General features: G+C 43.4%; 1 protein-coding gene across 1 annotated transcript in view; it reads left to right on the forward strand.

Moving 5' to 3' along the window:
- LOC147011262 (transmembrane protein 132E-like) overlaps nt 1-13555 on the forward strand; it is a 647886-nt gene that overhangs the window by 534099 nt on the left and 100232 nt on the right. The window contains exon 7 of the mRNA XM_085858763.1: nt 5092-5359. Coding sequence (XP_085714889.1) covers nt 5092-5359 — 268 coding nt within the window. The remainder of the gene's footprint in view (nt 1-5091; nt 5360-13555) is intronic.

The raw sequence follows: 13555 nt of genomic DNA on the forward strand, positions 1-13555 counted from the left end.
GAAACCAGCTCATATGCCTTCCAGCTTTGGCACGGCTCCGAGCTCCTGACTTAACATGGGGGCATGCTTCCCGAGCCAGCACCCCGGCCCTGAATGTGCACCGAGTGTATTCTGTATGCCGGATGGCAGCAAACTTTCTCCACCACCCACGGGCTTCTTCATGGGTGAAAATGCACACCCGGGACCCGAACTAAACTCCTGGATCACCCTTCCCACGACAACTCCTCATTGCTTTCGGTCTTGCTGTGGTCTGACGACTGGATGAGGGCTGTAACAATTCCGGGTACACACCCGGGATGTTCCCGGTGAGATGCGGTGGAGCTGTTAGCATTATTCTGTTGTGTGGTCGAGCATCACACAGCGCGAAGGACAATGGCCGATGCCGCACAGTGCTCCTCAATATAGGGTGGCGAATTGTAGCGATGCAGAAGTATAAGGTGGTGCGGGAATATTTTTCCCATGTGCGGGAGGCGTTTGTGGTCAAAGTGTTGAGACTTGGTGAGCTCAGTGCGAAGTACAGCGAGGTGCCGGTTGGGAATTGGCACACAGATTTGAATGATATGATGGCGCGCAAATTTCCGTGTACGGGTTGTTTTGTGTGCAGCGGGGATGGGGATGATCTGAGCCACGGGAGGCGTCGTGGTGTTCTTATTACAATTGTCTATTGAATGGTGTGTGTGCTTGCATGCTTGTTATGTACTATGGCTAAAAGGAAAGGGTTAGAGTAGGAGTCAGAGTACGAATCAGATATATTTATTAGACCCAACTACAAGTCCCACGCAACGCACTTCGTTCCATTAACTCACGAGACATGACGGGAGGACTAACTCCACGAATACAAATGAAATAACTGCCTGGGGATCACTGTATGTCGGGTGCCATTGCCTTAGAGGAACGCGGTTTTGAAGAACTGCAAGAACATTATGTATGTATATATATATATATATATATATATATATATATATATATATATATATATATATATATATATATATATATATATATATATATATAATACCAAGCTTGCACACTAAAAACTCGGCTCGCCGTCACACGATCCTTATGAAATTGCTGTGTCACTTAGTGGACATGCCGACAATGTTTGGGAAGTCTTGGCGTTCCGTAGAACCACTTGCATTTTGCACAATGCGTATTTTTGTCATTCCGCGTGTACCGTCTGTCGTCTGCTACCAGCTATGTTGTACTGCTATCCCGTGCATGTGCATGGGTATCGCTAGTATGTGTATGTATATATATATATTTATATATATATTTATATTTATATATATATATATATATATATATATATATATATATATATATATATATATATATATATATATATATACATACATACATATATATATATATATATATATATATATATATATATATATATATATATATACATACATATATATTGTTGTGGTTGACCAAATTCGCAAACCACCATTCAGGTCCCTTAGGTGAGATATCTCGGTAAGTATATGTGTAGTTAGGCCCAAACCCGTTGTCTAGAGGGAATAAATGTCATTCATGAGGGCTGCGACTCTTGAGGATAGCCGTTTTTCTTTTACTATCTTTATTTTGGACCAACCGCCATTATTACCACCACCAACCACGTCTCAACAGCCATCACAACAACAACCACCAACCACAACGCCGCTTCACCACAACCGCCACGAACTTAACCGTCACAACTCGCCACCATCGCATCACCGTCATCTCGCGCCACTCGTGGGCACCGATGCTGGACTCGTGTAGAGCGCGCACCGAGCAGCGTGTTCAAAAGCATTGCGGACTTTCCGCTGAAAAACGGATCAAAAACGACTCACGCCCACTTTTGTTCCGTCCAATCGGTGAGCGAGGGACGATTTGGCCCCGCCTCCAGGGCGTTGGAGGGCGGTCGCTATATGCAAATTCATGGATCAAAAAGCATTCACGCCCACTTTTCCTCGGGCCAATGGGGAGCCAGCAAGAGAGGTGAAAGGTCGGAGGCAGAGGGTCAAAGATGAAGGAGCGAGGCCACGGGGGATATAAGGGGCCGCGTTCGTCAGTCGAGGCAGTTCAGTTCGCAGGAGGAAGAGTTGAGTTGGAAGCGGAGGAAGAGGTCAGTGCAGTTGGGAGTTCGCGGAGTCGGAGTGAAGAGGACGGAGCTGTGGAGAGGCGGCGAAGGCGGTTGAGGGGGTGCTCGCGTCGGATTCGAGGAACTGCGGAGAGAAAGGCCGGCGGCGCGACCGAGGTCGTGGTGGAGACGCTCGTCGCGGGATCCGCGATTTTGTGAAATCCTCCTTTCCCCGAGCATCAGCAACCCCCTCCTGTTTCCCCCCCCCCCGCGCTGAGATAGTGCGACAAAAAGGGGGCCCCCTTCCCACCCCCTACCAGACACCGTCCGCGAGGCCCGCGGAGTTGAGGCACCACCGCCGCTCCGCGTCTCATCATCAGACGGGTAGGCCCGACACGGTCTCGGCCCCAGGCCCGCCTACCCCCTCATCCTGGAGGGTGGTTCTCTTTTCTTTTGCTTTGGGAATGTGTGTTGTCGGCGCCGTCTGTGAAGTAAAATTGTATAAGTGTTGCCGTGTGCTCGCGTAGTCGGCATTAGATCTGCATTGTCGCATTTGCTTTTTGTCTTCTTCTTTTCCATGTGCTTTTGGTGGAATTGTATATGTGTGCTTTCCGTTCATCGCGAAATAAATGTGCTTATTATTGAACTGTTTTCCCGCTTCGCTTCGTCATTTCTTTCATTGAATCCTCATCTTGCTTCACGTAAAGGGTTGGTCGTGGGTTAAGACGCCCGATAATTAATCGAACCGTCGAGGTCGACGAATAACACCGCTCGGTTATCCCGATAGTACGGAACGGGTCGCTTAAGTGGCCCGTGTCCGAAGTCGACCTGCGGCGAGGTGCGATCGCCCGGTCTACCCTCCGTGTGGGTACTTAGGTAGGTCGAATTTGGCGAGCAACCCTATCCCACGCGGGGGCCGATTGGCTCGATCGCGGTGAGACCGAAAGGTCCACCCGTGACTGGTTCCCGGCGTTAGTCCGAGAGGGTCACGACTGGATTGTCCGTCCGGTGGGCGACGTGCCGCGATTCGAGTTACGTGGCCGTTCGCACGCCGGCGGGCGCGAATCCGCAACAATATATATATATATATATATATATATATATATATATATATATATATATATATATATATATATATATATATATATATATATATATATATATATATATATATATATATATATATATATATATATATATCAAAGGTAGATGTGAAAGCTGTCAGTACCATATGGGAAGAGGCGTGGATACTGCAAGACTTGTATCAAAAGTATCAAAAGCACCATGACTTGTAATACCCTCTTTCACCTGGATGGAGTGCTTATGACATCTACAATAAAAAAAAAATGATTCACAATTTTTTTTTGATCATAAGGCTTTAAAAATTAAAATTAAATTAAAATAAAAAATAAAAAACAGTAAAAAAAACATTTGTTTGTTTTTTTACGTCAAAGGCTTCAGGCTTAGATAGTCCTCATCGAAGCCAAGCTTTAAATAAAAGAATTGCATAGAAAAGTAAGAAAAGAGAGAATAAAGTGAGGAGGGAAAATGACTGAGTAAGAAAAATGTATGATGAAAAGTATATGATGTTTGTTTGTAAGAAAGAGAGATTAAAGTTAGCCCGGTAACTATCGTTTGAGTGAGACAGAAAGTAAGACCAGCAATCCTGATACGGAGAGTGAGAGGTGGTTCCGGCCACCATTTTAACGCTCCTAATTCAGAACGGTAGAACTAATGGGAGGGGTTGTGTTATTATCTTGATTCAAACGTGTAAGCCAAAACACATCTTCACTGGTAAATGTGGGGAGAGCGCTTACATCACAATGGCACTCGCTTACATCTGGGATGATGACGTCAGAGCGTCGCTACCCTCCTTCCCTCCTACGTGGCTACATCGTTACGTTTGTGCTGAAGCGTAGTGTTAAAGTGCATTTTATTTACTCAAACGTTCTTGCGCATCACAGTATGGTACTGTACTGTATCCATCTGTAACTATGGCTCCAAAAAGGAAGATAAATGCTCAAGAAAGTGATACGGGTGGAAAGAAAGACAGGAAAGTGGTATGTTCTCCTCACTCCATCTACTGCATTTAATTGGCCCAGAGGGTGAAACGATGTCAGAAATGCCTCAAGACTATTCATCCCATCCTACATAGTTAACGGGATTGCTCTGGCCCCTGGTGGCCGGATTCTTCTTGCAGGATCCACTGTCATTTCTCATACTGTAGACCCAGCCCCAGGAGGTCGTTGGTCACTGTTCACTCATTTGTCATCATCTTCAGCAGTCTCGAAGTTTGCCAATGCATTTAGTAATGGCATGATTTCTGTTTTTTTGTTTTCTAATACTCATATTTGTTAAAATGTCTTCAATAACTCTGTTTAACAATCATCTGGCTATCTGTATCATGTTTGCCTGTTCTACACCATTCCGATCAATTTCCTCCTGGCTTTTCTTCTTTTGCTCCTCATTGATCCTCAAGACCTGTATGCAAAAGAGCTCAACCTTCAGCCTAATGTTGTGCTGCTCAACAAATCAGGAAAAGTCCAAAATATCTCGAGTTTTCATCCGAGGATGTGTCTTGATCAATCCAGGGATTTTTGTTCATTCTTCTACCATTTCATTTGATTCACTTAACCATTCATTTTCAACCTGCGACCTACTTACAGGTGATATTTCACAATTATTCGCCTCAACGCTGTAAATTCCTGGAACTGTCCACTCAGAGACTTCTAGATTGAGTGTTATGTGGAGGGATCTCAATGAGAAATCTTCATTGCAGAGCTCCGTAATAGCCTCTGTTAGCTGATAATAGACACTGTCTGATTCGGCGTGAGCTGAAAACAATCACATCTTATAACACTGTATTCCCTTTAGTTTTCCAGTTTGAGGTTAGGTAATGCTTCCTCACCTATGCTTTGTGATTACATTTCAACAGGTTTCATCGGCAATAAGGAAACAATATTTGCATGTAATCATGGGGGGTTTTTTTGTTTGTTTGTTTGTTTTATTTCACTTTTTTTTTCTAGGCAAAAACGAGGTATTTTTGATGCTGATGATGGTGAAAGAAAAGTTCGAGGTTGCTCGCTGCAGTTCCAACATGCCTTACTCAAAGTCTGGACGATGTTCCAGACTGTCAGTGGGCCTCATCAAGTGATTCCATTCTTGGGCCCAGATTGGCTGGTGGATGTCACCGAACTTGTTAGAAACAACATTACCGTCGCAAGCAAGGGTGTTGTTCGTTTACGTGGGGGAACGTTGGTCATTCCAGAGGATCCTGGGAAGACATCCATCAAGGTATGCTTATTTATAGAAAGGTCAAGGCTCATATTGCTGAAACTCACTCTCTACAACTGAATGTTCAAAATATTTTGAGCTGTGTAATATGAATTATTTCAAAGCCCATTGTGCTGTTAAATTGCAATGATCTTTCCACAAACATTGAGACTTTGTGCTGAGTCATTATTACTCTGTGATGGATTTCCCACAATGCACTTTCATATTGACAATGCGCATTATTCAATTTTCAGAATCATTTTTCTCACAACTTATATGAGAAAAATATAACACCTTTAGATTGTTTTGATTATGATGCCCACCAACCTCGAGAGGAGAATTCAGTTTATTCAGTCGTGTCACTCACCTGCTCTTCAGTCGTGTCATCATGATTGGATCACCCAAACTGATTATTAATAACTGTAGGTTGAGTCATCGTGAAGTCGATGATATTTTTGCGACAGGTTGGCCTTAATCAAACAGAACTGTCTGCTTGTTCTCCATTTGTCATGATTTTCTTTTCTACCGTTCTACCTGCTTTATGATACGCATCCTCTGTGTGCCTATTTTGATTCTGCGACCTCTTTGTTTTATCATCGAGGTATTTTATTTACAATCTGACCCGCTCACCTTTCTAACCCCTGTAAGAATCACATCATATCATGTGATCAACCTAAATTGCATCTTTAGCAACTTCCTAATTTTTACATTTTTTTGTTAATGAACATCATTTGCATTTCTTTCTTTGAAGGAGAATGTCAAATTCAGTCATGTGGACAGATCCAAATAATGTGGCTACGTTTGCACAAATTTGTAACGAGCTGACAACCATCAAGCGTGAACACATTCTCTTCCTTTTTTATTCATATATTTTCATCATCCAAGGGTTCAGACTCTGGAATAAGAACTTGGGAAATAAGAATTATAATGTGTTTGAAAGTTCATGTCTCAGACTTTTATTTACACTTGGCTTTCCAGTTGTTGATCACATCACTTACTTGCATATGGTGGACATTTCCAAAATCCAGCTGAAGGAAGAATAACCAGATATTTGGATCGTTAGGTTCTGCAAGCTGAGCTTGGCCATGGTACATTACTACATCAATATCGTAAATTGTCAGTAAAAACCAAGCAGGCTCACTAATGGTCTCGAAAGAGCTCACAAATTATCTAGTGTCTGTCCTTCATGATGTGCTCTACATCTGATGCCACTCCAAACATCGTGGTACACTCGTGATGTCCTCCCTGCCCTATTCATCAAATAGAGACTAAAAAACACTTACATGGGATGGGTAGAGAGCTGTTACATTTTCCTTCGTTTCAACATAGCCAATGTCGATTTCACATACAAAAGCCTCGACAGCATCGTTACCTGCTGCTTGTAAAAGTTTCCGAACTTCAGCTTCATCTTAAGCTGCTTTTCATTGATCGTCACCACCACAACATCATCTCGACAAAATGTTGTAAGCATTTTAACTTTCATACCATCAAGCCAAATTAATGTACATGTTTGTGGGTGCATGTTCTGAAACTTTCCCATTTGACATTGGTGCCATCTTGGCGGCACACAAGACAAAAGAGGGAGAGGCAGGTATCATCAACCTGCTTTGAACAAAACTAATTTCAAGCCATGTTGGAAAAAGTCATTTCAAGCTGTGCCGGCATGGTGTCCCCGCACTTCCCTTGAAATACAACACAGTGGCAAACGGATTCAAATGGACAACACTTGTAATGACACACTTAGCATAAGCATTCACAAGAACACATGAACCTCCTTGCTGTTTGTAAATGCATTCATAAAAGTGAGTTTTAACGACGTCCTTTGGATTGACCACTTTTTACCACGGCCTCGGTTTCAGACCACCAGTGGGATTCCTGCTTGTCTTGACTTTATGGTGTAAACAAAGCGAGGCTCAATATGAATTCAATATTATCAGATGAAATTAATGAATTACGTTAATAAAACAGCCTGGTGTTGGCTTAATGGTTAGGGTGGTGTGCTTGGGATCCAAGGATCTTGAGTTCAAATCCTGCTCGGCTGTTGAATTAATACCAGGTGGGGTTGACTCTGCCTGTCATCCTTCTGAGGTCAGAAAAACGAGTGCCAGCTTGCTGGCATGCTGTGTCGGAGTGGTGATTGTGTCCAATATCCAAGGAGACTGCTTCGGCAGCAACAACAGTCTGCACAGAGCATGGTCCCGATGGATTAACAAAACTAGAACTGCACTTGGTAGAGCGCATACCTCCTCCAGGCTGGACAGTTTATGTTTTGTCTCCCAAAGATAGGTTGGATCTGCATCCGGTCCTGAACAAAAATCGAATCGGCTTGTTCTTGTCACATAAATAACTCATCCACCTAGTTTTGTGATAATCCATCCATAACGTTTTGAGATGGCGCGCTACGTTCAGTGGCGAAGGTAATCAGTGATTCAGTGTGTTTGTGCACTGTACAAAACTCATCCATCATGAAGATTGAAGGGAAAACTTCTTTTCCTTTTACAAACTTGAGAAATTCCATCAATAAAAGGAGAAAAGATATCGACAAGTAAGGATAGAGTGTAAGTACAATACTTCTGTCACTTAAGGTATGAACACTCACCCTTGAACTGTCAAGCCTGAGTTTGAATCTTGACCCAACTCGAAACGATCACTCTGGTGTGTGCAGGGTGAACCACCAATTTGCACACAATCCATCGGAATTGAATCCCAGTCCAATACACATTGGCTCACAACTTACTCATACGTGATCCCCAAATGATTTTCAAACAAGAATGAAGAACGAGTTTTGCTCAGGAAGGCTGGTTTTGATGTGTGTTAGTGGACAGGTGGAACAATGGATGAAATGAACATTATGCTGATTCAGATATGCTAACCGCTGTGGCAAGCGAGGAGAAGCTGACGTTTTGGATTTGAACCCTTCATCGCAGCACATTTCGCACAGCAGTTAGCTGACCTGGATCAAATGCGTTCTATTGATTCATTTTCAAACAACTTGCACAAGATCAGAAGCTGGTTAGATGCCAGAGACTTTCCGTTAAACCCAATTAATATTGATTCCTTACTCTGTCACTCCAAAAGTACCACCTGTATTGTCATCCTGTCTTCTCCTGTGATGAATGTATGGAATAAACAGCATATCTCGAGCTCCTGGTCTCACCATAACACATGACCTTTGCTGGACAGTTGACAATTTAATGCTGTCCTGTGAAGCCAGGCACTGATTGCTTATACACCTTCGAATTGGTTCTTTCCTTGGAACAGGTAAACTTGTCATGGTAACAAAGCATTTTTGCCTTGCACGGTGGAATATTATTCTCCACTGCAGGTATAATCACTCCTAGGGGTAATGGAGGCAATTGGTATTATCCACGGGTCTCCAAACTCTTCTCATACCAGAGAAGTTGTTGACCTCTTGATCGTCTACCATCTCCCATTTGACCTTTTACTGTCAGTCTTTTCAGCTTTCTGCTCTCTTCCCAAACCCAAGAGGTCAAATCCATCAAACTTGCCTCCACCCACTTTGTTCTATTATCCCTCCCCCCAATATGTGTCAATTGCCCCTTGAGCCTGAACAAACGATTCCTTTACTTCATTCTCTTAAGGTAGTTTTCTCACCACTACTCGTATCTATATCACCCCTTATCTCTACCATCAATCGTTTTGCCGATCATTGGCATCGCTTCGTTCTACGCCTTGTATACCCCGCATTCCTTGGATGTTGACCTTCCATTCTTCCTTACTTCAGTTTCCTTTTCCATAAACCTTTTCTATGTGGATATAAAAATAACCTTTTTCACTTACTTGGTAATGCAAATCACACTTACTGCACTGTCAGGTGATGGCTTATATCATGAATGCATAACACCAAAACCATGTTTGCACATCCGTGCATGTCAAGCTTGTCTCCACTTTGGAGAAGACTTGTCCGTGCGATCACAAATATGGTGTGTGCACGGTAAAATGATCCACACACTGAACAAGCAGTCTAAAATCATGAAACTGAAAAGAATATCAAGACAAACAACATACAAAAGCACAACCACATCAAAGACTGGAAACTGAGCAACCACCTTCATGGCCACCGTTTTCGTTGGCACTTCCTGTCACTTAACAAGCACCATCAACACCTTCAAGGCCACCCTTTTAGTTGATGGTACTTCCTGCCACTGAACCACCACCATAAAACCTTCAATTTGCCCTTTTAGTTGTTGGCACTTTTGATCACTGAACCACCACCATCAAGGCCGTCAACTCTGCCATTTCAGCTGATGGTACTTCCTGTCACTGAACCACCACTATCAAGGCCTTTGAAAGCCTCCCTGTTAGTTGTTCGCACTTCCTGTCACTGAACTACCACCATCGAGGACTTCAAGGGTGCACTTTTAGTTGACATCTGTCACTGTACAACCCGAACCTAGCTCTGAGCCCTCGTCAGTTTTGACCAGTTTGACATCTTTTTCCCATCTCCACCCAGTGTAGACTTTCAGATGCCAGGTCAGGCAAGTTTGGTAGCAATAATGTCCCAGGATATTCATGAATAACGATTGAGATCGCTGGCTTGTCTCATATCTCAAAGGACATCGATGGGGAAGATTAACGAGTCACCCTTTTGCTGAGTATGATTTGTGAGGTTTTGATAGTTTGATTATATATGAGCAAACTTTACTGTCAAAGCCCTGACAATCAAGAAAAGTAATTGAGTTAATGATCAAATACAGAATGATTCGTTTCCCAACATGTTTTTTAATGTTTCAGTTCATACTTTATTGGTTTCTTTTTTCCAATCTTTAAGCCAATTCCCGAACGATTGCCATGGGTAGTGAGCAGGAATTCTTTCCACTTTAGGAGTGTTGAGTTTTAGCCAATAATTCAGTTCAGTGAAGTGTCGTCTCTTCCCTGGAGAACAGCTCTTACATCAAAAAAAAAATCCAAGGTTTGACAAGTGATGGAAACTGTTTGGCCTTTAAGACAACAAATTGAAGTCCCATTGACTTTTCCTCACAAATATTGCAAGATGGATGTGGCTGTCAACTGTTAAGCGGATTGCCCATAAACCTTGTGCTGATTTTTAGTGACAATCGAGGCCATAAATAATGCTCTTATAGGGAAATATTGCCTCTTGGACCCTAATTTGTTCACCTTGTCAGAAGTGTCTTGTAGCAAAGACAGCAGATGGCCCTTGTCACTACTGTGCTCCTTTGTTGCTGCTGTGCTCCTTTGTTGCTGCTGTGCACCCTTGTCAATGTTGTGTGCCATTGTCGCTGCTTGTATCCTTGTCACTGCCGTGCACCCTTGTTGCTGCTGTGCACACTTGTGACTGCTGTGTACCCTTGTAGCTGCTGTACTCCCTTGCTGCTGTGCACACTTGTCACTGCTGTGTACCCTTGTTGCTGGTGTACTCCTTTGGCGCTGCTGTGCACCCTTGTTGCTGCTGTGCTACCTTGTCGCTGCTGTGCACCCTCATTGTTTTTGAAGTCACTAGGTAAAAAAGTCAAGTCATCAATTTTCAACCAATTCACTTGATAACTACGTACAGGTAGTGGACAACAAAATGGAAACGCCTCGGTAAATGAGGCACACCAAGCAACTGCTTCCACACAGGTGTGGCCCATGTGTTAATGAAGCAAATAACATACCAGCATGCTTAGAGTCATTTATAAAAATGCAAGACAGGCCTGTTTGCCTATAATTATGGCTAGCATGGCTGCAGGAAGAGATCCCCCCAATGTCCCCATCCACAGAGTGCGTGTAGTCGCCCATTGGTTTGATGAGCATGACACTGATGTTATCCACATGTCATGGCCTTTTCCGTCACCAGAACTGAACCCAATCAAGCATTTATGGGATATTCTGTAACAACACCTGAGACAGCGCTTTTCACCTCCATCAATCAGGTGTGAGTTGATTGACTTTCTCATGGAAAGGGGCCTTAAGGGTTTTAAAGGTAAAATCCCTCCTGCAAAATTCTAGACGCTTGTGGACTCTGTCATGGCACCATGTACAGGCCGTACAGGGTGCACGTGGTGGCCCAACACCCTATTAAGTGACTTGACATTGGTGTTTCCTTTTTTTTTGTCCACTACCTGTATATCTACATTCAGCTGCACGGTCCGTCCGTCCGTGAAGCTGGCCATCAGTCAGTCAGTCAGTGAGTCAATTTTAACACTGATGAGACGGAAGACGATGCTGAGTGTTTGGTGTATTAAGTAGTTTGTTGTGTGTTTGTTGTAATAAGTCGTCCGACTGTGCTCACGAAGTGAACAGCAATGCCAAAGGACAATGTCGGCTAATTTTCGAAAATCGTCAATTTTCATCTGATTGACTTGAAATTTGAACAGGATTTGCACATCAGGTCACGGAATTCACCAAACCATTATTTCTCAGGCCAACATTAGCCAAAAGGTCAACATAGCCGAATTTCTAAAATTGGCAATTTTCAAACGATTGACTTGAAATTTGAAGTGGATCTGAACATTTGGTCATTTAATTCAACTACCCATTATTTTTGAGGTCAACACGTGCCAAAATCTGATCAGCAGGTCTCTCATCCCTCTGATTGGCAGGCAGCAGCCTCTTCACTATCTCCAGACTTGGATAAAATCACAAGCTGGTCAAACACTTGGAATATGTCTTTCAATCCAGACAAATCTCACCCTCACTATGTCTCTCTGAAAGGACTATCTGGAAAACCCCACCCATATACTTTCTCAACAATCCTTTTGAAGAAGTCCCTTCATTCAAGCTTTTGGGCCTCACTATCTGCCACAATCTTTCCTGGAAAAGCCACATCTCCAAGCTGGCCTCCAAATCCAGTCACTGGGCATCCTATATCATGCAAAATCCTTTCTTGGCACACCCGATCTTCTAACCACTTACAAAGCTTTCATCTGCAGTCTGATGGAGTACTGCTCCCTCCTTTGAGGAGGTGCTCCTGCCTCACATCTAGCTCGAATTCACAATGTGGAAACCAAGACTTTTCGGATCATTGGTGTCTCCTGCAATGAAGCTGCGTTTTTGGGTCTCTCACTCTCTCACCAGAGGCAGGTCGGCGGTCTTTGTCTTCTACCATCTTCTCTCCGGCTTTGCCCCCCCCCCAACTCTCTCTGTGATCTGTCCCCATATTTATGTTTCCATTCTACCTCCAGTGTGCAGTATATGTTCTAAAATGTGCAGCATATGTCAGTGCAGTATATGTCCACTTATTGTACACAGTCTTACAAATATACACAGTGATTGGTGTTGCCTCAATGATGTTAGACCAAAACCAGAACAATGTTAGATCGTGCAAATATCTTTCCTGAACGAATGTCCCACCCAAATTAAACATTTTTCATTGATAACATCTCTCTTAAAAGAGTTCAATCGTTCACTCTCCTTGGTGTTATCATCCAATCAGACCTGAAGTGGAATAGTCAAGTCCAGCAGATGGTATCTTGTGCTGCATGATGACTCTACGTTCTGTGTATTTTGAAGAATTTGGGTCTAAGTGCCCCTGATCTTGTCGAAATAGACAAAGTGTTCATCCACCCTTTGCTGGAGTTTGGTGTGTCCGTGTGGGGTGATGGCATCACAAGGGCTCAGAGTGATGAGATTAAACGACTCTAGAAGCATGCGTTAAATTTTATTGCGTACCAATCTATTCAGTCCTACACTCAGCAACTTCGTCATTTTGACCTGCAATTTTTGTTTTTTGTATACTTTGTGAGGCTCGTATAAGAGCTGACACACAGAGCATATAACAAAGGGAGCAGGAGACAAAAGGGGCAAGAAGGGAAGCACGACAAAAGTTGGGAACAGGGATATCAGGAGATCTGTGGAAGAGAGATAGATAGATAGATATGGGGCTAACACTACAGGGACTTTCAGGAAGGAAAATGGGGAATTTGAGGTGGGTTTGGGGTTGATTAATGGGGGTAGAAAAGATCATGGTGTAGGATTGAGGATGAGATGAGATGGAGGTGAACAGCACACTTGAAGCCCTGGGGTGGGGAAGAGTGGGATTGAAAAGAGTGTGGGAGATCCAAAAAGCCTTGGTTTCCACTGCGTTAAGCTGAGCTAGGTGTGAGGCTAGAGCACCAGCCCAGAGAGAGGAGCAGTACTCCATCAGGCTGCGCATGAAAGCTTTGTTTGTGGTTGAGAGTTCAGGTGTGCCAAGGATGGATATGGAGGATGCCCAGTTAGCACCTGGCTTTGGAGGCCAGCATTAAAATGTGGTTG

Source organism: Eptatretus burgeri, chromosome 16, assembly GCF_056783735.1.
Source record: "Eptatretus burgeri isolate ZD-2024b chromosome 16, Ebu_testis_v1, whole genome shotgun sequence".
Classification (NCBI taxonomy): Eukaryota; Metazoa; Chordata; class Myxini; order Myxiniformes; family Myxinidae; genus Eptatretus; species Eptatretus burgeri.